Source organism: Capricornis sumatraensis, chromosome 8 (assembly GCF_032405125.1).
Source record: "Capricornis sumatraensis isolate serow.1 chromosome 8, serow.2, whole genome shotgun sequence".
Lineage (NCBI taxonomy): Eukaryota > Metazoa > Chordata > Mammalia > Artiodactyla > Bovidae > Capricornis > Capricornis sumatraensis.
Window position 1 is genome coordinate 103,464,086 of NC_091076.1, and position 25,611 is coordinate 103,489,696.

At 45.6% G+C, this 25,611-nt stretch overlaps 1 protein-coding gene and 1 pseudogene across 3 annotated transcripts; both read right to left on the minus strand.

Moving 5' to 3' along the window:
- Positions 1–3,246: 3,246 nt before the first annotated feature.
- Positions 3,247–25,365, minus strand: AFMID (arylformamidase). Of its 3 annotated transcripts, XM_068976494.1 has the most exons (12): positions 25,306–25,362; positions 23,402–23,492; positions 22,351–22,401; positions 11,580–11,684; positions 11,450–11,498; positions 9,926–10,011; positions 9,757–9,829; positions 9,472–9,569; positions 9,098–9,176; positions 8,848–8,989; positions 8,526–8,630; positions 3,247–4,403 (listed from the first exon to the last, which is right to left on the minus strand). In XM_068976494.1, exons 1-12 carry the CDS (start codon positions 25,315–25,317, stop codon positions 4,371–4,373), a joined length of 924 nt encoding a protein of 307 aa, XP_068832595.1. In that variant the 5' UTR covers positions 25,318–25,362; the 3' UTR covers positions 3,247–4,370. The 3 variants fall into 3 exon arrangements, with proteins under 3 accessions (XP_068832595.1, XP_068832596.1, XP_068832594.1); XM_068976495.1 differs by lacking the exon at positions 22,351–22,401 and having other exon boundaries at positions 25,306–25,365; XM_068976493.1 differs by lacking the exons at positions 22,351–22,401; positions 23,402–23,492; positions 25,306–25,362 and having other exon boundaries at positions 11,580–11,987.
- On the minus strand, positions 14,072–16,132 carry LOC138082765 (large ribosomal subunit protein uL16-like; annotated as a pseudogene).
- Positions 25,366–25,611: the final 246 nt, after the last annotated feature.

The following is a 25,611-nucleotide window of genomic DNA, read 5'->3' on the forward strand; positions in this document are numbered from 1 at the left end:
GGGAAGGCCTGTGTAGCTGGTACCCAGCCTCAGGCAGAGGCCCCAGCCTTCCAACTCTCTGAACATCCTCTTTTGAGAGGTTTTTATGGAGGTTTCACAAGCTTGGTTGATTGAGTCATTTGCCTTTGGTGATTAATTGAGTCACCAGCTCTCCACTTCCTGAAGATTTGGAAGGTGGGGCTGAAACCTCCCACCGTCTTTTAAGCATTGTCTAGGGGCTTGCCAAGAACTGCTCATTACAAGAGACTCTCCTATTTCTTGGGAGATTCCAAAGGTTTTTTTCAGGAGCTGTGTGCCAAGAATCAGGCACAAAGACCAAACATTTATGTATCACAGAGGCAAATTTTCTATGTAAACTTTCTGGATTTTTAAATAGTTGGCAACAAATCCTGGTGGACACTGTGATGATCCAACAAAACAGTTTTGAGATCGTAAATCACCAATGCTAGATATTACCTTATGGCCATCTAGTCTCACCAAACCTTTTGTGAACATGTTTTCCCTCTGTTGTAAGAGTGACGCATCAATGCTGTAAAAGCAAAAACCATGCAACTGTTGTAGCCACGCGTTCCGGGAAAGAAACTCACTCAGAAGGACAATGAAGATAGTGCAGCGCAGTTTATTACACCAGAGGGCCCAAGGCAGAGTCTCCTCTTAGCCAAGGACCCTGACCAGTTTTTGTGAAAACCTTATACACCCTAAGTGTACTTGCTCAAACCCACCTCCCCAAATTCCTTGAAACTAGTCTGGACAAGGTAAAAGAGAGATACGACCAAAGTTAACCCATGATTCATGTGTCACGAGACTAAATAAACAGTGGATATTTATCAATAGGCCTGTGATCATATCCCGATAAACATAATGGGATTTACCCCTTTGTTCTGTTACAAAGATAATTAGCATATTCTTTTAGGCAACGGAGAGTCCAAGTCCAGGTCCTGAGGCTCTTTTATTGGGGGGTCTGGTTTCCCATTGGTCTGCCATTTCTACAGACACTGGGCACAAAGTTCAGAGTCCACTGGGAGGGTGACCAGGCGTGTAGCCTAATGTTCACAGCCTGGCCTGAGACGGAGTCCAGCTCTGTCTGTTTCCTCCTTCACAATAGGAAGGAAGTCTTCCTCTGCCCCAAGACCTCTAACAGAAGAGAACTTTTCAGCAGTTTCTATATGTACTTCTAGGGGTGGTGTGTGTGTGTATCTATCAGTCGGTGTCCTGTCTTTTCAGGTAACAGCACATCTCAGCTTCATCAGCACCCAGATTGCAACTATCTAACGTTTTGTAAAATCTGCCTGGTGTATATTAGATGGTCTACTGATCTACTCTAATTACAATCAACCAGTTTCCAATTGGGTAGCTCCAATTTTTTGTTGTTGCTATTATGAATTGTATTGATACTACAGCCAACAGACACACACACATCCAACTATGCCTGGAGCATAAACATTAGCAAGCAAGATTTCTGGCAGGGTGTATGTGCCTTCAGCATTTTTGATTACAGCCAACTTGCCCTCTCAATCATCAGAGTGGGACATGGTTTGCTTTGCAATCTTGTCTGCCTTTTTCATCCTGCCTATTTTAATCAGAGTTCTACCAATATTGATGGCATCTGTTTAAAAATATGTATCTTACAGAGAATTCCCTGGCAGTTCAGTGGTTAAGACTTGGCACTTTCACTGTCAAGAACACAGGTTTAGTCCGTTTGAGAAACTAAAATCCCATAAACTGCATGGTGCAGCCAAAAAATATATACAATTTTAAAAATAAATAAAAATATACATCTTTTGGACAAACACCATCAAGACAATGTATTTCTGTGATTCATTTTCTATTTAGCACCAAAATGTTCCAACTTATTTTCCATTTAAAATTTTATTTTACTGAAAATTTCAGCTGCTTAATCTTTTCTATAAGGTTTTTTTTTTTTTTTTTTACTTTATTTTGCTTTACAATACTGTATTGGTTTTGCCATACACTGACATGAATCCGCCACAGGTGTACATGAGTTCCCAATCCTGAACCCCCCTCCCACCTCCCACCCCTCTATAAGGTTTTTTTTAAATTATTACTTGTATTTTTATCACAATAAGAGTAACATATATAACATGAATAAGATGTAAATAGCAAAGTTGCTATATGTGATAACATTGCATATACAGAGAAATCTCAGCATTTTCGGTTTTGGTTACTTTTCATTTCTATGCCAACTGAAAGACGTATAATTAAGTGGAAGAATTTAGAATATCTGCATTTTTTCCCTCTATCATTCTATTATGTATATATATATACACACAATTATATATGGTAAAATATACATAATATAAAATTTAGTTTTAGCCATTTTTTAAAATTGAAGTATAACTGACCTACAACTGTCCGTGTTCCAGCTGCACAACATATTGATTTAATATTCTAACTCATTACAAAGCAATTGCCACCATTTCAACCATTTTTAAGTGTACAGCTCAGGGGCATTAAGTACGTTCACTTTGCTATGCAACCATCGCCACCATCCATCTCCAGAACATTTTCTTTCATCTTCTCCAACTGAAACTTCATCTATTAACAATTTCTATAGGATTTTGTAACAAAAGTTTAAATGCATGGATTAGCTTTGGGCTGTATCAAATTTTATCAAAACCAGCTTCTACCATTTTGAGCCTTTGACCTCCTATGTCTGGGGTCCATTTTTTAACATCTAAATTTTTAAATATTTATTTTACTTATGTATTTGGTTGCGCCAGGTCTTAGCTGTGGCATGTAGGATCTTTCAGTTGTGTCTTTAGGATCTAGTTCCCTGACCAAGGATCGAACCTGGGCCCCCTGCACTGGGAGTGTGGAGTCTGAGCCACTGGACCACCAGGGAAATTCCACTTTTTGGTGAAGCCCTGGGATGTTATCTTTGGGACTAACACTTTGGCCAGGTTAGCCCTGGTGGCTGAGTGGTAAAGAATCTGCCTGCCAATGCAGGAGACATGGGCTTGATCCCTGATCCAGGAAGATCCCACGTGACGTGGAAAAGCTAAGCCCGTGCACCATAGCCATCGAGCCTGTGCTCTGGAGCCCGGGAGCCACAGCTACTGAGCTCATAGTACAAGGAATAATCATGTGCCCTTTACTCAGATATGTTTACATTTTGCCGATGTGTATTATCATTCTCACTCTCTTTTCTCTCTCTCTGTAACACACACACACATAGCACACTCATATACACACATATGTATATATTTTTTAATCTGAGCCATTTATTGAGATTTTCTTGAGGCATGGCTGATTTACAATATTATATACATTAACTTTCATGTATACAAACATAGTCATTTACAATTTTTAAACATTATACTCCATATATTGTTGTTATACCGGCTATTTTCCCTGTGCTGTGCAACAAATCCTTGTAGCTTATTTGGGTTTCTATTTTATTTATTTACCTATTTTTGGCTCTGCTGGGTCTTCACGGCAGTGCGGGCCTTTCTCTAGTGGTGGAAAGCAGGGGCTACTCTCCAGCGGTGGCATGAGGGCCTCTCACTGCAGGGGCCTCTCCTGTAGAGCACAGGCTATGCTGTGCAGGCTTCAGTAGCTGCGGCACATGAGCTCAGTAGCTGTGGCTCCCGGGCTCCCCAGCACAGGCTCGATGGCTGTGGCGCACGGGCTTAGCTTTTCCACAGCGTGTGGGATCTTCCTGGATCAGGGATCAAACCCACGTCTTCTGCATTGGCAGGCAGATTCTTTACCACTCAGCCACCAGGGCTAATCTGGCCAAAGTGTCAGTCCCAAAGATAACATCCCAGGGCTTTCTGGGATGAAGCCAGACGTCAGGTGGAGTCCAAGACCGAGCAGACATGACAAAGTGGAGCAAAAACAAAAAAGGGGACAGGGACTTCCCTTAACCACTGGGCAGTCCAGTGGCTAAGACTCCACACTCCCAGTGCGGGGGCTTTTGTGATTCAATCCCTGGTCTGGGGACTGAGATTCCACATGCCGTGTGGTTTGGCAAAACAAAAACAAAAAAAGGAACAAAAACTGGTTTAGAGAGCTCTTTCTCTTCGTGTTGGTTGCAAGTTGTCATTTCTGCTTCACCTTCTCAGCCAGAGGGGTGGCTCTGGGCGACACACATGGACCTGGGCCAGACCTTCCCTGGAGCCCACTTGATCCAGGCAGGAGGAGGGCCATGGAGATTTGTACTCAGGTTCAGAGCAGCTTGAAGAATGGATTCTGGCAACGGGGGTGGGGGGGAAGGTGGGGCGAGCGAACAAACAGAGGCGCTCCTGGGCTCGGGTAGAGCTGAGGCCAGCGGGAGAGGGAAGCAGCGGGGGTCCCGGAGAAGCTGCCCGGTCGGGATACATGCTGGCGGTGGCAGGGTTCAGGTGTCATCAGGACTCCTGGAAGATCGTTTTCAAAATAATCTGCAGCAGGAAGGAAAAAATACAATAGCTCTGGAGTTGGAGAGGCTCTTGGGAGGATCTCTCGGGAAGGAATTTGATTAAAGAAACAGGCTGCCTTTGCGGTCACAGAAATGTAACTTAAATGAGCTCCTTTCCATCTCTCATTTGAAATGTTTCCATGAACCAAACATACACCTCCCTCCGGCTTGCTGCCTGTTTCTGTATGAACCATGAGATAACAATGGCTTGACGTTTTTAAACGGTTGGGGAAAAGAATTGAAACAAGGATTTTTTTTGTGACATGTAAAAATTAACAGAACACTCATATTTCTGCATCCATAAATAGTTTTATTGGAGCACGTGTGTGATAAGTCGCTTCAGTTGTGTCTGACTCTTTGCGACCCCGTGGACTGTAGCCTGCCAGGCTCCTCCATGGGATTCTCCAGTCAAGAATACTAGAGCGGGTTGGCATTTCCTCCTCCAGGGGATCTTCCCAACCCGGGGATCCAACCTGGATCTCCTATGTCTCCTGCATTGGGCAGGCAGATTCCCTACCACTGAGCCACCAGGGAAGCCCACGAGGCAGCTTTTGAGTAGCAACAGCAAGAGTTGGGTAGTTTTGTCAGAGACCGTATGGCTTCCCAAATCTAAAATATTTACTAGGTTTTTAAAAAACAGATGTCATTTATGGCTAAGGTGGCTCAGTGTTAAAGAACCCGCCTGCCAATGCAGGCAATGCGTGTTGGATCCCTGGGTTTGGAAGATCCCCTGATCAGACCCAACCAAGCACATATGTGTACACATTTATGAATGCTTGTTTTTTCCCTCAGTTAAAAGAGTAATACAAGAGATGTGTCCCTGGTGGTCCAGTGGCTCAGACTCCATGCTTCCAATGCAGGGAGCATGGTGTTTGATCTCTGGCTGGGGAACTAAGATTCCACATGCTACATAGCATGGCCAAATAAATAAATTAAATTAATTAAACAAGGAGTATTGATTTTAAAAAGTAACACATGTTCACAGTAGAAAATATGGAAATGGATTTTTTATTTTTTAAAGCACTTGCGATACCACTGGTAAATGCTTTTTTTTCAGATGCATATACATCATGCCTCTAATATCATAAAACTAGGGAGATGCTAGGTTAGTTATTTTTTGTGTTTTCGCTCTAACTTTTGAATCAATTTAACATATCCTAAGAAGTTTTCACAAACTTCAATCTATTACCTGATTATATCAGAATTTAACCTCATTAGATATTTAGGTTGTTTCCAAGTTTTGAACATTAATAAAACTGTAGAGACTATCTTTCAGTGTTTCTCTGATTATCCCGAAAACAAATTCCAAGCATCAGAATTACTGGGTCAGCAGACTTGCATCCGTTTTGCCAAGCTGTACCCTAGAAACATCAAGTCGACGTGTTTCCACCAGAAGGACCAAGGAAGCCTCCCCAACTTTATCACATTCTCATCAGCACTGGACATAATTATACTAGAACATTTCCATCGAGAGGTGGGAGAGGACTCGTTTTCAGTCACATTTTTATGATCCATGTGAAATGAAAGTGAAAGCCGCTCAGTCGTGTCTGACTCTTTGCAACCCCATGGACTATACAGTCCATGGAATTCTCCAGGCTAGAATACTGGAGTGGGTAGCCTTTCCCTTCTCCAGGGGATCTTTCCAACTCAGGGATTGAACCCAGGTCTCCTGCTTTGCAGGTGGATTCTTTACCAGCTGAGCCACAAGGGAAGCCCAATGATCAATAGTTCATTTTAATCTTCCACCATGTCTAGTGGCCATCTATATTTATTTTTTAATTCTCACTAATTCTTTGTTCATTTTTTCTATTTATTTCTGTTCTTAAAGAGGAATAAGACCTGCTCTTATTACACTTAATAAGAAGAACAGACTACTATATGTAAAATAAATAAGCTACAAGGTTATATTGCACACTGCATGGAATACAGCCAATATTTTATAACTTTCAATGGAGAATAAGCTATATAAAAATACTGCACCACTATGTTACACATACTATTGCAAATCACCTAATTTCAGTTAAAAAAAAGAAAAAGAACCATTTTATTGATTTGAAGGACTTCCCTGGTGGCTCAGTGGTAAAGAATCCACCTGCTAATGCAGGAGACATAGGTTCGATCCCTGGGTAGGGAAGATCTCCTGGAGAAGGAAAATGGCCACCCACTTCAGTATCTTTGCCTGGGAAATCCCACGGACAGAGAAGCCTGGTGGGCTACAGTTTAAGGGGTTGCAAAAGAGCTGGACGTGACTTGGCGACTCAACAGCAACTGATTTGAAAGTGCTCTTTGTGTGGTAAGGATAATAACTATGATAATTAAAACTGAATGCTATAGGGTGTTCTCTGGCAGTCCAGTGGTTGGGACTCTGGACTTTCACTTTGGAGGGCCAGGGTTCAATCACTGGTTGGGGAACTAAGATCCCAAAGCAGCCAAACCAAACCAAACCAAACTAAAAATCTGAATGCTATAAAAGTCCTATCGTGGTGGCAGCTAATCAGGGCTGGAGGGAGGGGGAACTGGAGGAAGGTGGTGAAGGGTACAAACTTTCAGTTATAAGATAAATTATAAGATAAATAAGCACTAGGGATATGATGCACAATGTGATAAATTTAATAACACTGCTGTATGCTATATATGAAAGTTGTTAACAGAATAATTCCTAAGAATTCTCATTACAAGGGAAAATTTTTCTTTTTCTTTTCTTTTGTATCTATGAGATGGTAGATGTTCACGAAAACTAACATGGTTCATTTCATGATGTTTGTAAGTCAAATCATTATGCTGTAACCTTAAGCATACAGCTCTGTATGTCAATTTTAACTCAATAAAACCGGAGGGAAAAAGTAAATATTAAAAAAAAGGTAAAGCTAATCAGGTACCCACTTTCTGAGAAAAAGAAAAGAGAAAGTAGTAACTGTATATTTTCTGGCATGGAAAATATCTTCCCCAATCTCTCTCTTGACTTTTTAAAATAATTTTTCAAATTGACGTGTAGGTGATTTACAATGTTTCAGGTATATAGCAAAGGGATTAAGTTATATATATATATATACTCTTTTTCAAGTTCTTTTCCATTATAGATTATTACAAAATACTGAATATAGTTCCCTCTGATACACAGTAGTAGGTCCTTGCTGTTTATTTTGCATGTCTGTTAATTCCAAATTCCTAATTTATCCCCCTCCTTCCCTTCTGGTAACTGTAAGTTTGCTTTCTTGTCTGTGAGTTATTTTGGTCTTGTAAATAAATTCACCTGTATTGTTTTTTAAGATTCCACATATAAGTGAAATCATATGATATGTGTCTTTGACCTCACTTAGTATAATAATCTCTGGGTCCATTTAGATTGCTGCAAAAGGCATTGTATCATTCTTTTTATGGCTGAGTAAAATTCCAGTGTTTGTGTGTTTTTGTATAAAACACATCTTCTTTATCCATTCATCTATGAGTGGACATTTAAGCGATTATAAATAGTGCTGCTGTGAACACTGGGATGCATATATCTTTTCGAATTATAGTTTTGACTTTTCTGGATAAAACAAAAACTCCAGTCCTGGACATAAATCAGGAGCGGAACTGTTGCATTGCTGGATCATATGGTAACCCTAATTTTAGTTTTTTAAGGAAACTCCATGTGGTTCTCCATAGTGGCTGCACCAATTTACATTCCATCAACAGTGTAGAAGGGTCCCTTTTTATCCTTAGACTTTTTTATTATTATCCTTACACTTTTAAAAGGGTTTACCACATTAAATTTGTACTAAACATTCATGTGGTCAAATCCATCCAACCTATCCCCATGGAGCTGGCCTTGTGTCTGTGCTTACACACAAGCGGGCTAATACTTCTCATACCTGCCTGGCCCCATGAGGATCCCATTGGTGTGCCCAGAACCAGCCTCTGCAGATCACCTGGGGCTGTTTCAGAGGGAGGTGAAGTTCAGGAAGCAAGAGTGGCCCTCCATCCTTATTGTCAGGTCCCCTGGATGCCAGGATGCCAAAGAACCAGCAAGGGGACTCCCTGTACCCTCTGCCTGCCCACCCTGACTCATGTGTAAGGGCTATGCCAAGACACATTCTGTCTACAGTGAAGGGATGCACCCTACCTGGGTGAGCATGTAGTCTTCCTGGGTTAGGTTCCAAAGGATTTCAAAGTGGTCCATATCGTGGAGCTCTTCAAAGGAGGCTTTCCACCCTCCGTGGCACAACGTCTGTGTAAGAAAAATGAGGGAAGAGGAAACATGAGGCCCATTGGCAGGGAGGGCAGTGGAGGTGGAGAAGGGCTCTCGCACCTGCTTACCAGGTGCTCACTAAGTATTTGTTGAAGAAATGACTGGTATCATAGGGTCCATTTGGGTGAAATAAACAGGAAGATAATAAGACTGGACAACCCTCAACCCCGAGCCAAAAGAGGGGTGCTTGGGGTACCTGATAAAACTCCCTGGACTGTCGGTGGAATTCAGGGCTGTCGTGTTGGCCCACAGTCACCAGGATGCGGCAGGCTGGATGGCCGGGCTGGGTGGGGGCCGTCTCCAGGTGCCACAGTGGGCTGTTCCTCTGAGCATCCTCCCTGGGGTGGGGTAGGTGTGGTCAGGACGGAGGAAAGCCTTTGCTGCAGCCCTGTCCCTCCTCACTGGCTGCAGGCCAGCTGAGGGGGATAAGGGGACAAGTGACTTACAGGGTTGGGAGGAGGGGGGCATTCTCAGAGGTGTGCATGATGGGCTCCAGGTCGTAGACCCCACTCAGCAGGAAGAAGCCTGTGAAGGTAAAGAACAGTCACTGAGCCAGGCTGCAGATGGGGCCAAGGCCCCACCCAGACTGAGCCTCTTGTAAGCACTGGATGGAGCAAGATGGGCCCAGCCTGCCTTCAGGGCCAGAGGGGCAAGACAAGGGAAGGGGCAGAGAAGAAGCAAAGCAGGCCCTGTTCCCTGGGCCCAAAGCCCCCAGGTCAAGCCGCTCACAGCTGTTGAGATTTCAAGCAACTGGTATAGACCCTCAGGCCCATCAGGGCAGGGTGAAGGCTGCCTAGTCAGACTCATTCCCCGTGGAAACCTTTGAGGTTGGGCGTGACTCCATGCTTGGTCCAGTCGGCCAGGAGCATCATGGCAGCGAGGTGGGCCCCAGCAGAGTGTCCACACAGGTAAATCCCCCTTCAGTGGGTCAGAGCAGAGAGCAGGGTTTGCTTTCAGTGTAATCAAAGCAACAGGCCAGCATATCAAGGGGTCCCCATTTGCCTTCTGCTCAAAGCCAGAGGGGATGGCTGGGCTGCATCCAAGGAGGTGAATCCACTGTCTTCCCACCCAGTCTGACAAAAGGAAAATTTGCAGTGATACCCACTGGTTGCCTGGATACTGCTTCTGGACAAACACGATGCTCTGGGTCACCTGGTCTACCATCTGGTCCAGGGTGCCTGTGCAGAAGGCAGGAGCTGTGTCAGGCTCCATCAGGGGGCTCTCTCCCCTCCAAATCCCAATGGCCCTTGTACCTGCAAGACCACCCTCATTACCTTTGGGGGCAATGTCATAAGCCACCATCACCACGGCCACTCCCTGTGCCGTCAGTGGGTTGACCATGAAGGCTGATGTGTCTTTACTGCAGAAAGAGACAAAGACATAACAACTGGAGGCCACTTGGCCACTAGACTGCTTCAGTGTCTGGTCCACCCAGAGCCCTGCCCCTCTCTGACCCAGGGCGGTAAGGGAAGAAGTGAGGCTCTGTCCTTACCACATCACATGCTAGCTGTGGCATCCTAGAGACTATATTTAACCTCTAAGCCCGGTTTCTTCCTCTGTAAAATCGAGATAATTATGTTCTTTCTCTTCGGAGGCTGTTTTTGAGAATTGAAGGAGATCAGACATGCAAGGAGCTTCACAAGGCAAAGGGTAAAAATGCAATAAATGGAGCATTAAAATGCTGTGGTTGAAGGGCAGTAGATCCTATAATTGGAGAAAGAAATGGCAACCCACTCCAGTGTTCTTGCCTGGAGAATCCCAGGGACGGGAGAGCCTGGTGGGCTGCCGTCTATGGGGTCACACAGAGTCGGACATGACTGAAGTGACTTAGCATGAGATCCTACAATAAGCAACTCCTTAGTATGATCCTAGGGAACCACAGTGTCCGTGAAAGTCTCAAATACCCCTCTGCTTATCTTAGGGTACCCACTGGGGCCAATCCCAGTTTGCCTGGGACTCTCTCTTTGTTTTACTGCTAAAGGCCTCAACCCCTGGGAAACCACTCAGTTCTGAGCAAAATGGGATGGTTAGTCACTGTGGTTTTCCATGATTGGAGAGTGGACTGAACATGCTTCTCACTGAATATAGTGGGTTCAACAGTGTCCTTCCTCAAAAGATATGTCCAAATCCTAAACCCTTGTACCTGTAAATGTGACCTGATTTGCAATAGGGTCTATGCAGATATGGGCTTCCCGGGTGGTTCAGTGGGTAAAGACTCCACCTGCAATGAAGGAGACTCAGGAGATGTGGGTTCAATCCCTGGGTCAGGAAGATCCCCTGGGGAAGGGCATGGCATCCCACTCCAGTATTCTTGCCTGGAGAACCCCATGAACAGAGGAGCCTGGTGGGCTACAGTCCACAGGGTCACAAAGAGTCAGACGCGACTGAAGCGACTGAGCACACGCTAGGCAGACATACTTAAGAATCTTGAGATGGGATCATCCTGGATTTAGGATGGGCCCTAAACCCAGTAACTGGTGATACTGTAACAGAAATGAGAGGAAGGATAGAGATGCAGACACACAAAGACCCTGTGCAGGTGAAAACTCAGTTTCAAGTGACGCAGCCACAAGGTGAGAAAAGCTTGGAGCCCCCAGAAGCTGGAGCCTTTGGAAGGAGCGCGGCCCTGCCCACACCTTGATTTCAGACTTCTGGCCTCCAGAACTGTGAGAGAAGACATTTCTGTCCCAGGAAGCCCCCGCGTTTGTAGTAAGTTGTTGCAGCAGTCCCAGGAAAGGAAGAGGCCAGGCAAAGACGAATCTCCCCTTTTCTCCATTCATCCACATCCCCTGACTCACCTTCCGCTCTGCCAGTATCCTCCGTGAAAAAACACCAGGAAAGGCATAGCTGTAGGACAAAACAAAGGGCGTGTGGGCCAAGGCAGGGCTCCCAGCTGAGATCCGAGGGCAACCACCAGCCCCCGGTTACCTTCAGATACTGCCTCGGGAAGATAGATGTCCAATTTTTCTCCTTCGCCGGCTCCGTAGGGAACATCGAGCAGGCTCCTCCTGGTGGCCCGGGCCCTCTTGGTGACTGTCTCCGGTAATGGACAAGTCACTGTCAGTACAACCTCAGGCAAGCAGCACACTCTATTATTATTTTGCTGAAAGCCCCTTTGGGTTGACCAGTTGGCTCCAGCAGTCAGTGCTTCCCCAAGTCCATACAGTAATTGGGCCTGGGGTCTGAAGCATTCCCCCAGATGCGTAGTTAAAAAGACATCAGACTGACCCATCTGAGTGGAGGCAGTACCATCTCTGATGTCTGTCTCTGGTGAGCTGGCAGTTGACCAGCACCATGTCTACCTCGATTCTATTACATGTTTATTATGGGTGCTACCCTTGGCTACATGCTCCTGGAAGGATAAACTTGTCCAAGTATTTGAAAAAATAATCTTCTAGAAACTAAGATATAAAATCACTTGAAACAGATAATGCAACATTATGAATATATAACTGAGTGCCATGATGGCAGAGGTCAGGGTGATGTGAAAATCGGCTTAGGACTGGGGTTGAGAGAAAGGAGGAAAGGGACTGTAAATAAATTAAATATCAAAGGCGAAGGCGTAGAGGCGGGAGTGAAACAGAGCAGGACTCTGTGGTCCTTGTGCCCCATGTCATCTGCCTGTCTTTTGTCTGTGGAACATTAGCCAAAGAATAAGTTTAATCAGAGAAGTGAGAAAATGCAGAAACGAAGGAAAACAGTCAAAGAAGACCCAATAATAATAATAATGCCGTAAAACACAGGCAAGGACTTTTAGTTCCTTCTCAAGGGCTATAGATTATATTCGGAGCCATATCCTGTGAGCTCTCTTACAGATAAAGCCCCCCACCATGTGGAAAAAGTTAACCACAGGATGACCAGACTACAGCCCACGATGCAATCTGCCACAATTGTGAGAACTGGCCCCAGAGAAATGGAAACAAACCGACTGGAACTGAAGATTAATTGTACCTAAAACAATCAAGACGATGCTGGTCAGACCACTGGTGACCAATTTCAAGATGACTGTCAGAGCTGACTGTGCTCTTTCTCGCTCCGTCTATAAAAGCTCTTGCCCCCTGATTGTCAGGGGGCAAGTCAGCATTTGAACAGGTGTCTGCTTGCCCTCGCCTGCTGAGTTGCTGGCATCCAAAATAAAGCAAATTTTCATTTCCACCAACCTGGCCTCTTTATTGGCTTTTGAGAGGCAAGCAGCCAGCTGGGCCCCACTTTCAGGAACAGGAAGGGACTCTCTATGTTCATGGACTTTCAATGTCCCCCAAAAGCCCCACTTTCATCACTGAAACCCAGGCAGCTCAGCTCCTGCCACCTTTGGGCACTGGGGAGTGTAAACTGGTAAGTTCTTCCTGTGGGGCAACTTGGAAATATGTACCAAAGCCCAAGAAAACCATATTGCTTGATGCATAAGACCTTATCCATCCATTATTATAAGGAAGTAATCAGAAATATTTTTAAAGACTTACTTTAAAGATGCTCACACTAATGCTATTTATGACACCGAAACATTTTAGACACAGCCCAAGGGACTTACAACAGAAAACTGGCCAAATACATTATGGTATAGCCCCTTTCTCTCCTTTATTTTTGACCTCAGCATTCATCCATCCTTCATGTATTTTTATTTACTGTTACCCTCACTAGACCATAAGCTCTGTGACAACAAGGGCTTGGCTTTGCCCACCTCTGTACAACAGAACCTGCTACATCAAAACCACTTAAAAGAAAATTGTGTAGGGAATTCCTGGCAGTCCAATGGTTAGGACTCTGTGCTTTCACTGCCGACAGCTTTCGTTCAATCCCTGGTCTGGAACTAAAATCCCACAAGTTATGCAATGAATAAATATTTCAATACACAGTGTTGGGTCAACTGAATGGGAAAAAAAAACCTTTTTTGATCCCTATCTCATACCATATCAGATCAGTTCCAGATGGACTATAGCTTTAAATATAAGAGCAAAGACAATAAACGTTTTATTTTTATGGTGCTTTTTAGTGATATGCTTTTAAATATTTATTCTTATTTGTTTATTTGGCATCGCACTTATGATAATAATTTGAAATGTATTTTTCAAGACTATTTTTTATTTATTTTTGGCCGTGCTGGGCCTTCATTGCTGCACACAGGCTTTCTCTAGATGCGGCAGGGATCTCTAGATCCTTCACCGCGGTGCATGGGTCATGGCTTCTCTTGTTGCAGACCACAGGCTCTAGACGCAAGAGCTTCAGCAGTTTCGGTGCGTGGCCTACGTAGTTTTGGTCCTTGGGCTTGGTTGCTTCGTGGCATGTGGGATGTTCCAGGACCAGGGATTGAACCAGTGTCCCCGGCATTGCAAGGTGGATCCTTTTTTTGTTTGTTTGCTTTGACACGAAAGTAGGGTTTATCGGTGGACATGAGTAAAGAAGAGACAGCGCCAAGCCTCTCATGAGTGCAGGGCCCACCATTTGTCCAAGGGACCAGGATCAGGGATGTCTTTGACCCCACAGCCATCTGGCATGAACTGTTACTCTGCTTCCATGTTTTCAAATTTATCCAAATTAAACTTGGCAAATTCCCACTTCTGGTGGCCAGGGAGCTTGAACTTGGTCCTGCGCAGGGCCTCAGTCACATGCTCCTTGTTCTGCAGCTTGGTAAGGATGGACACATCTTGTTGATGCCGATGACATGGAAGGGGTGGCACCCCACTTGGATGTGAAAACCATCTTTGCCCTGTTTTCACCATGGACTTGTTGGCACAAACCCGGGCAGCCTCCAGGGCTTTGGAGGAGAGTTGCTCACACTCGTCTGACACCGTGTGGGCACAGAGTGGGAACCCATCCACTTTTGCCTTCTTCTGTTCCAGGTCAAAGATGCAGATCTTAGCATCCGGGACACCCTGGCAGAAGTCAGACTTTGGGTTCAGTTTGTTCTGACAATACCAGTAACACCGGGTGGGGTGGCAACCCACAGTGAGACTAGGATCTTAAATGGGGTGCCGACAGGAAAGAGCGAGGTGGATTCTTAATCACTGGACCACCAGGGAAGCCCTAACTTGAACTGTCTTTTAAGAATGTCACCATATTTTGTAAACTGTGTTGAAAAGTTGACGGGCAGGTACCTGTGAAAGTTATGAGCTATCTGAGCATTAAGTGAGATGCCATTACTTTTTCTTTTGAAGAAACAATCCAATTATAAAAATATACGACAGCCATTTCCATGAAATACCCCTGACAAGGTGACTGTCATTATTAATATGGATATGGAATCTCTCTCTTCTAAATCCAAATGGCAGTGTATGAAATGCATTTCTCCCTGTTTCACTTAATATTTCTTGGAGAGCTTTCCTAATCAGTACATAGACAGCTTCCTCATTCTTTTCTTTCTTTTTTAATAAATAGGTAACTTGCTATTCCATCCTATGGCTGCACCTTAATTTATTTAACCGGTCGTGCCAGTTTTTAGGCCAAAGCAAACCTCACCAGATCATCAGGAAAGTCTCTTGGTTCTCTCTCTGTTTATCCTGAATCCTGAATTTTCTCCCTGCCCCCACTGAGACCACCCTGGATCCCTCTCCCCTCTCCCCTGTTTTCACCAGGGCTCCCTGCAGCCCTGCAGGTGTGAGCCAGGTATAACCTGCATCACATCCCGTTGATCTGAGGTTCCTGTCAGTTGCTGGGGCTGCCCTAACAAAATGTCATACATACACCCAGGGGCTTCGACAACAAGACATGTATTTCTCGAAGTTCTGGACCCTGGAAGGGAGGATCAAGGTGCCGGCAGGGGAGGTGTCTGGTGAGGGTCCTCCCTGGAATGGCAGAGGGCTTTCTGGCTGGGGGCTCCCGTGGCCTCTTTGGGTTTGGGAGCAGCTCTCCCTCTCTCTAGGGAGACGAACCCTCTGTGTCTCTTCAAACAATCCTACTGGATCAGGACTCCATCCTTGACCTCATTTAACTTTTTTCTTCCTTAGAGGCCCCCCTCTCTAAACACAGCCCCACTAGGGGCTAGGACTTCAACGTGTGAGCTTTTTAATAATAATAATTATTATTTTTTGAATATTTATTATTTATTTGGCTGCATCAGGTCTCAGTTCCAGCACTCAGGCTTAGCTGCTCCTCGGCACATGGGACCTTAGTTCTCCAACCAGGGAGCGAACCTGCGTCGCCTGTATTGGAAGGCAGATTCTTAACCACTGGACCACCAGGGAAATCCCAAGTAATTATTCTAATAGAAGACAGTTTTTTCTCCTTTTCTTTTCTTTGGCTGTGCTGTGCAGTATATCTTAGTTCCTCAACCAGGAGTTGAACCCATGCCCCTTCAGTGGAAGCTTGGAGTCTTAACCACTGGACCTCCAGGGAAGTCCCTTCAACACATGAAATCTTCAGTCCATGGCAGCCCCATACTCCCTCCCAAAAGCCCCAGAGCTCCCCTGCTCACCTTCCCTGAGAGGTCTGCCAACCACCTTCCCTCCAGGTGTGAAGGTGTTTGTTCTGGACAAGCTCCTCATACCGCAGGCTCAGCAAAGGGGAGCAATTTAACTAACACAAGAGTTCTGGAAGTACACGTGGACCCAGGAGATTTATGTTGTGCCAAAACGAAGAAAAAGATAATGAAACCTATGCTCTAAGTTGAAGAGCAATTAAAACCAAGCAGCTGTCAAGATTCGTTGTCACGCATTAAAAAAAGTCTCTCTCTGCTATTAAAAAACCCAACTGAGCCTGACAGAGAAGCTGCCTCTCTCCAGGAGGTGGCGTGATGGGCTGATGGCAGGCAGCTGGGTGCAGGGACAGAGACTAGGGTGACTTACTGTCTCCCCCCAGGGCCTGAATACTGCCAGCCCTCCAGGCGCTGCATCTACAGGCCGGGACACAGCGGGGCTTCAACAAGGCGCTCCAGGATAAGCCCAATTACAAACTTCCTTTTTTGAGAAAGCAAAAATTCATTTTCTATTGCTCACAGTCCAAAGTGTCACAGCTCGGACAGAGAGAAACTGCAGGTCTCCGGACCCAACTGAGCACTGTGTGAGAGCAATTAGGAGAGGCAGGGGCCAGAATCCCTAGAGACTAATGCAGGCGTGGGGCGGGGAGACCCATCAGATGGTGTCAGAAAGCTGAAGATCAAGGGTTTATCAGTTGCTGTGGGAGCAATTTAAGAAGCGGTTAGGGTCCACCAGCCTTCTTCTTCTTCTTTTTTTTTTTAAGTTATGCTCTATTTTTATTTATTTATTTTCTGTACACTCTTTTTTTTTGGCCTGGTCACACAGTATGTGAGATCTTAGTTCCCCGACCAGGGATTGAACCTGCGCCCCCTGCATTGGAAGCATGGCGCCTTAACCACATGACCATCAGGGAAGTCCCGTCATCTAGCTTCAGAACTATTCCCTCTCAGTCTTTTAATTCACTTAGAAAACAAATATTTATATAAGCAGCGATCTTGTGCCCATTTTGGAATTTTGCAGTGATAAAATAGGAAACAAAATATCCCGATCATGTGTGGCTTACCCCTTAAAGAGGGGGACAAACAGTTATAAATGTCAGGTTGCAACACGTTCTATAAAAATGAGCCAGATCTGAAAAGACTACACACTGTGTGATTCCAACTATTCTGGGAGAAGTAAAACAGTGGAAACAGTGAAAAGATCAGTGGCTTCTGGGGGCTGGGGTGGGTGGGAGGGAGGGATGAACAGTCGAATACAGGATTTTGAAGTCTGTCTGTGAACACGAATAGGGAGGGAATATCTGGCAGGACCAGTGGACAAGCTGGAGAAGCTCTGGGAGGTTGTGGGGTAGGGGGGTTTCTGGGGTTCAGTCATGTTTAGTTCAAAGTCAGAGAAAACGCAACTTTCCTTCTGATTCTCCACATGTGGGATCTTAGTTCCTCAACCAGGGATCAAACTGAGGTCCCTGCAGTGGAAGCCTGTGATCTTAACCACTGGACTGCCAAAGAAGTCCCAATCATTTTAAAGTGAACAAGTCAAAATTGATGGTGTTATTAAAAAGAAAAAAGTGAACGATTCAGCGGCGCTTAGCACGCTCACAGGGTTTTGCAACCATCACCTCTATCTAGTTCCTAAACATTTTTTTTCAGGGGTTCCCTGGTGGCTCAGTGGTAAAAGAATCTGCCTGCCAATGCAGGAGATGCGAGCTCAATCCCTGGGTCCAGAAAATTCCCTGGGGAAGAAAATGGCAACCCTCTCCAGTACTCTTGCCAGAGAAATCCTACGGACAGAGGAGCCTGGTGGACTACAGTCCACGGGGTCGCAAAGAGTCAGACATGACTTAGCAACTAAACAACAACAAAACATTTTTTTTTTCATCTCAGAAGAATACCCATTAAGCAGCCCCTGTAATCACAGCTTTGTGTCTCTACAGATTACCCTGTTCTGGATGCTTCGCATAAATGGAATCGTACATGTAAATAATGATCATACATATAAATGTGACCTTCTGTGCCTGGCTTCTTTCAGTGAGCACCGTGTTTCAGGGTCCATCATGTTCTAGTATGTATCAGTAGTTCATTCCTTTCTTGTCCCCAAAATAATTCCATTGCATGGACATACCACACTTTGTTTATCCTTTTATCTGTGGATGAATCTGGACTTTTCCCACCTTCTGGCAATTGTGAATAACGCTGCTATGAACATGTGTGTGCATGTATTTGAGTACTTATTTTCAATTATTTGGGGTTAGAATTTTTAAACTGAACTACTGTTGACATTACATTAGTTTCAGGTGTAGGACACAGTGATTCCACATTTTATAGATTATAGTTCATTTAAAGTTATTACAAAATAATGGCTATATTTCCCTCTGCTATACAACAATATATCCTTGTTTCTTATCTACTTTACACATAGTATTTTCTATCTCTTCTAGAAAGAATTTTTAACACTGTTCTACTATCAAAAAAAAAAAAAAATTGCAGGGAGCTACCTTGTGGTCCATTGGTTAGGACTTGTAGATTTCACCGCCATAGCCCTGAGTTCAATTCTTGGTCAGGTAACTAAGATCCTGCAAGCCATGCAGTTCAGCCAAAAAAAAAAAAAAAAAAAACCCACAACAAACCAGGATTGCACACTATTAATACAGAACGCTTTCTTCCAGGAGAAAGTAAAAAGAGACTAGAAGAAACCGCATTACAATGTGAACAATGGGTGGCAGAATTATTGATGGTTTTATTTTCCAAAATCCTTTTCAGTAAGCAAATGCTCCTTTTGTAATCAGAAAACAATTGTTGCCTAAAAATGGCCAGCCTCAGTGGAGGGCGGGACTATTACAATATGGTCTGTGAACACTGGGTGCCTCATAGTGCTTGCTACGGGTCCATGACGAACTAAGTAAAAAGCTGTCTGCAAACATTTATATATTAATATATGCAGTTTGGCAGAATGGCTGTTTCTATTGAAATTAGGGCTAAGAAATTTGGGCTTTCAAACAACTTGTACATGAATGCTCACTTTTCACAATCGCCAAAAGGGGGAAATAGCCCAAATGTCCATCAGCGGATGAATGGATAAACAAAACGTGGTCCATCCACACGACGGAAAATTATTCGTCCATAAATAGGAATGAAGCCCGGGCAGGCTATAACAAGGACGGACCTCCAAAACCTTGTGCTAAGCGAAAGCGGCCAGACACAAAAGATCACATCTTGTAGGATTCCATTTATAGGAAACATCCAGAATAGGAAAATCCACAGAGATAGAAAGCAGTCATTTGTTGCCAGGGCCTGCCTAACGGGTAGGGAGGTGTCCTTTCAGGGTGATGAAAAATGTTTTGGAACGAGACAGAGGAAATGGTGGTACAACAACGTGAATGTACTGAATACTTCTGACTTGTACACTGTAAAATGGTTAAAATGGTACATTTTAAGTTATGTGTATCCTATCACAGTTAAACAAAAATGGGCCTGTATTTTGTGTGCCTTTGTCTTTTTCCTTTGGTTTTATCTGGTGGAAAGGAAAAAGAGCCAACTCAGCCTTAAAAGGCAGGAGGATCCCTCGGAGAGGCTGTCAGTCGCAGAAGCTGTCAATCACGAGGCCCCACCCACATCGCTGGTGATTGGCTCTCCTAAGGCGAGGCGTGGCTTGAGGGACAGAGAGTTTGGAAATGTGCCCACAGCCTGGTTACACACGCACCTTATTTAGTTCCCTGTGCAATGTATTTTTGAGATTAGTTTCTTGCACAATGAGAAGCGCGGGGCTGGAAGAAGCACAAGCTGGAATCAAGATTGCCGGGAGAAATAGCAATAACCTCAGATATGAAGATGACACCACCCTTATGGCAGAAAGTGAAGAGGAACTAAAAACCCTCCTGATGAAAGTGAAAGAGAGTGAAAAAGTTCAACATTCAGAAAACTAAGATCATGGCATCCGGTCCCATCACTTCATGGGAAACATGAGGAAACAGTGGAAACAGTGGCAGACTTTATTTTTGGGGGCTCCAAAATCACTGCAGATGGTGACTGCAGCCATGAAATTAAAAGATGCTTACTCCTTGGAAGAAAAGTTATGACCAATCTAGATAGCATATTCAAAAGCAGAAACATTACTTTGCCGACTAAGGTCCGTCTAGTCAAGGCTATGGTTTTTCCAGTGGTCATGTATGGATGTGAGAGTTGGACTGTGAAGAAAGCTGAGCACCGAAGAACTGATGCTTTTGAACTGTGGTGTTGGAGAAGACTCTTGAGAGTCCCTTGGACTGCAAGGAGATCCAATCAGTCCATTCTAAAGGAGATCAGTCTTGGGTGTTCTTTGGAAGGACTGATGCTGAAGCTGAAACTCCAATACTTTGGCCACCTGATGTGAAGAGTTGACTCACTGGAAAAGACTCTGATGCTGGGAGAGATTGGGGGCAGGAGGAGAAGGGGACAACACAGGATGAGATGGCTGGATGGCATCACCGACTTGATGGACCTTAGTGTGAGTGAACTCCAGGAGTTGGTGACAGACAGGGAGGCCTGGCGTGCTGCAGTCCATGGGGTTGCAAAGAGTCGACACGACTGAGCAACTGAACTGAACTGAACTGAAATTTACTGCTATGCTCACTGCTTCCACTTCTGTAAAGTGGCCTGCTTATTGATGCTCACCACCTCTGCTTCTGTGAACCGGCCTGCTTACCGCTTCAACCAAACTGCATAGGCTGGAAAGTCACTAGGACCCGGAAGCCCAAGCCATATAAAAGATATCCAGAACAAAGCCCGGGAGCTCAGACCCTGGAGGCGACTCTGCTGAGCCCGCACCGGTGCTGAATAAACCCTGCTGTTCCGCATCTTCCAATGTCGCTAACCTCTTTCCGTCGCCACAGCTTCTAAAACATTTTTACTGAGAGTCTTACTAAACCAATTTAATAGCTTCTGGTAGAGGACACAGTTCTTCCAACTTCCCTCTGCCCGTGTTCACCTAGCCTGGGAGAGGCCAGCGGAATAAACATGACCTACTCATTGGAAGAGAACAGTGCCCACTGCAAGTTACTGGTGGAAGATGTTAGGATGGAGTAGATCAAAAGAAAAACAATGTCCTTCTTCCTGGTGCAAAAAAGGAAAAGAGAGTTTACCTCCCTCCCTTTTCTTGGAGAATTTATTTTTAGGAGACATCATCATAAATCCTGTCTCTACCCCTTTGGGAATGCATGTAAATATTTTTTAAAGCTAAATGAGTCTCTTGCCAGTTTTACAACTTAGGAATGTTTTTCTCAAAGACCTGGGAGCTCTTTGGGTTTTTATTGATTTGGACCATTTTTAAATTTTTTATTGAACTTTTTACAATACTGTTTTTTGACTGTGAGGCATGTGGGCTCCCTGACCAGGGATCAAACATGCACCCCCTGAATTGGAGGATGAAGTCTTAACCATCGGACTGCCAGGGAAGTCCTTGGGAACTATCTCTTTGAAACGTATTATCAGCAAGATAATCCATGGGAGGGCAGGACCCTAATTTCAATACCCATCCAGCTACAAGTTGCAAAGCCATTTTTTGTCATAAAGCTATGGGGATTTTTTGTTTTCCTCTGGATAGTGACAATTTGCAAACTCAGATGGCCAGCCTAATGACTAGGTGGATTTAGGAGGGACTAGGGTAGCAGATGGGCTTCCCACCTGCGATGTGGGAGACCTGGGTTCCATCCCTGGGTTGGGAAGATCCCCTGGAGGAGGGCATGGCAACCCACTCCAGTATTCTTGCCTGGGAAATCCCACAGATAGAGGAGCCTGGTGGGCTACAGTCCACAGAGTCGCAAACAGTCAGCTACTGAACAACGACAATGTGGTGGTGCCTTTGGGAGGTAATCAGGTGTAGCTGAGGTCATGAGGATGGAGCCCTTGTGGTGGGATTAGTGGCCTTATAAGAAGAAAGGTGAGCATTTCCTTCTCTTCTTTCTGCCATGTGAGGATGCAGGGGGAAGAGGTCTATCTGCAAGCCAAGAAGAGACCCTCACCAGGGGACCAAATGAGCTGGCACCTTGACCTTGGACTTCTCAGCCTCCAGCACTGGGAGAAAGAGATTCCTATAGTTTAAGCCACCCAGCCCGTGGCATTTTGTTATGCAACCTGAGCTGACCAATACAAAGACAGATAATATGTAAATGCAGTATTTTTTAAAATCAAAATTTATGCCAAAGAAGTCGATGATGAACAAAATGTCAACATTTCCAACAGAGACAGGCTCCACCCCTTGCATGCACGGCTCTTCTCACTCCCCTGGCCTGAATGCCCCATCATCACACTCACCTTCTTCACCAATGCAATGGGGCAGATGCACGGGGGGCACCTCTAGGCCAGCTGGAGCACCGAAAACAGGAAGGGAGGTGGGATGTGAATGTAAAGCTGTCTGCAGGGCTTCTCGGGAGGGATGGCTAAACACAGTCTCCGAGGGCTTACTTTGGAGTCTCAGAGTCTCTTCTTAGCCCTTGCTTCTTATGAGAGACTCCCTTTCTCTAAAGGGTCAGCTCTTTTTTTCCCTCAAGACAATCATGGTAGACAAACAGGTTTGCTACCTGCTCACATAGGTGTCACTGCGCACTCAAATAAATACTGAGTCTATAGAGACATATTTGGTGCAGAGCTAGGCATGGTAGGGAACTCTGAAGAGCCTAGGATACAGCTCCAGCTCTATCAGGAGAGGGAAGGTGCTGATATGTGCTGGAATAAACCCCCACTAGCCTGTCCCTCCAGCTGGGTTATCTCGGTGTAGAGAACATCAATCCCAGGAGCTCCATCTGGCCTGCTGGAACAAAGTGCATTTGCCAACCTCCAACTTTCCGACTTGCAGGAGAGGCTGGCTGCTTCCTCACCCACACATTCTCTGTGGAACCTGCCTGCTCGACCCAGCTCCAAAGGTGGCAGCACACACTCTGGAGACCCAGGACTGGGATGGGAATCAACCTTGAGACTTCACTAGCTTACAGATTCCCAAGCCCTGATTTCATTAAAAAAAAAAAAAAAGCTTCTTTGATTTGGTAAACAGCAACAACATTCCACTTTCAGCAGCTGAGTGGGAGACTTTCCTTTTTTCACTCTACTTCCCTGGGCCACTGCAGCCTTAAGGCCTGGGCATAGCTGGCTGGTTGGCTGATCAGGCAGGGATGGGGAGCACAGTCTCTGAGCCTCCCTCCCCCTGGCAGTCCTGCAGCCAGGGCTTCCAAGCAGATGAGATGCCTGGACTTTGGGAACTGTCTGGAGAGGCTGGGGCTATGAGGCTCCTCCTCCCTGCCCCAGCATCTTGAACCACTGCCACATGCTAAAGTCCACCCAAAGCGGCCACAGAGAGGTCCCCCAGCACCTTCGCTTCCTATCTGTGAATAGGTCCTCATGGCCTCCTCTGCTCCCAGTCGGACGACCCATCTGCTGGGGGAGTACTGGTTATCCAGCTCCTGCGGGACACAGACACAAGGTTCCGTAAGACCTCTGACCTCCATGCAGACCCTGCCTGCTCCCCTCCACGTGCCTGGATGCTCCTCTCTGCCTGGAGTGGCCCCTTCCCTGATATCTCTCATAGATGCCCTCAGCTTCTTTCAAGCTCCTCCAGCCTCCAGCCTGCCCCACTCTCCCCCCACTAATTAACTAGATGTTTCAGATACAACAGAAACAAGATTGCAAGTGCTGTCAGACACTTGCAGGGAGGGCAGTGGCCTTGCTTTTAACCAGAGGAACAGCCTTAAAGGGAAATGAGGACCCATTAAGGTGCCCCAGTGAATGCTGCCACGGGCACCACTTCTACAGCAGCTAAGATCACAGGAAGCCAGATTGCTGGGGTGGTCGCTGCAGAGAAAGTGACGTGAAGCTGATCTTCCCTGACAGGACATAAATCTGACCAAAGGTCACAGCACCATCAGTGGCCCAGAGGTGAAGAGAAAGGAATCAAAGGTCAGATGATTGGAAATGTTGACCAGCCTCAATTGCTGAAACACAGAGGAAGGGGGGCTGGAAGGTGGAGGGTCTTGGATGTCAAGCTAAGACGTTCAGACTTAATGAGAAAGTAATAAGGAACAAGGTTTTGGAGAAAGCACTCAGACACACAACAACCACAAAACAAAAAATGGGAAAAGGCTGGACTGGGAAATTTGAAGACAGGGTGGCCTCATGGAAAGGTCTTAGGCTCTATAGTCAGATGTGCTGACTGCCATCCAAACTCCAACACTTGCAGGCTCTTTTACCCTGGGCCATTTTCTTACAGTCAGTTCAGTCATTTGTATAATGAGCAAAACAATAGTACTTCACTTTATGTACATATCCTATAGCTTTCAGCCCGGTTAGGCTGCACACCTGGTGAGGCTGAAAGCTATAAGGCATGTACATGAAGTAAAGCTAACCACTCAGATGTGGGTTTCCTCCTCGTCCCACTGAACAGGGCTCTTGGCCAGTGGTGTTTCGATCTGTACCATCCGTGCTCATAGGATGTTTGCAGCCATACCTGGCACACTCTGTGATTGCTATCATCATCTTTATTGCTATTATTTATTTATAAGAATGGTAATGCAATGGGTTCTGAGCGTGCTCTCATATTGTAGGGGTTTGTGTGAGAAAGAGAAAGACAAGAGAGAGACTGAGAGACACACACGCACACACACAGAGGATGGAATTTCTTGGGGGCAGTATCCACAACTGTCATCACATTCTTAGATGTGTCCACGATCTGAGAAAGAACTGCTGCTTAAAATGCAGGAAAACTAGTCAGGAAATTATAATTGAATGATAATCATAAGGATTGCTTTGCATATGTGGTGTCCTTCTTTTCTAATGGAGGAGAGAGAAAGAGTGGCTTAGTTCCTTGCCAGGCAAAGGGGGAACACAGTAGGGAGCGCCTCAAGAACTGCGCCCCACACATGGGGTTTCTAACCCTCACGACCATCCTGCAGGAATACCAGCCTTTCTGCTTCCTTCAGGTCTGGCACATTCTCTGCACATTGCATAACCTCAGATTAAGGTTAGGAACTTCGGCCCCAACCTCCTCTGGGTTTATAAATATTAACATAGCCACGGCTTCCATATTCTACCCTTAAAATCAGGCTAGCAAAAGCCTGTCTGTGGAGAGAAGTAAAATAAATCACAGTGCTAAAGCTTTGGGGACCTGCTACACAGTACCAACAGCCCCCACAGGAATGATTCTAAACTTCTCTCTCAACTCTCATGTAATGTCTGAGCTACACTCCTCAGCCCCAGCCTCTCTCCCTGTGATTCTCCTACCTCTTTAGACATCCTCTTCCAGGGAGCCTCGTGCTTGTGATTTCCGCCTGAGACGTCCATCCCCGCTTTGTACCACCAGACGCGTAGGCGCGCGCGCCCCCGCCTTTTTATAGCAGGTGGGCAGGGCTCCGACCAGGCCCCGCCCCTGATGAGCTACGCCCACCTCTCTGGTGACGGACCAGGCCCCACCCCGGGGGAGCTACGCGCCCACCTCTCCGGGGACAGAGCCTGGAACGTGCGTTTCTGATCCCTCCCTCGAGGGGGCGGGCTGAAGCCAAATCTCCCTCCAGTCCCGCGGCCGCGCGG

Bases quoted from the DNA above. Each gene is read 5' to 3' on its own strand.
- AFMID (XM_068976493.1), bottom strand. From the start codon at position 11,883: ATGGGTCAGTCTGATGTCTTTTTAACTACGCATCTGGGGGAATGCTTC. The intron at 9,177-9,471 runs GTTTCCACGGGG...TTACCTTCACAG, and splicing joins AGTCACGCCCAACCTCAAAG to GCTTCTTCCTGCTGAGTGGG. The intron at 8,990-9,097 runs GTAAGTCACTTG...ACCCCACCCCAG, and splicing joins GCCCCCCTCCTCCCAACCCT to GGAGGATGCTCAGAGGAACA.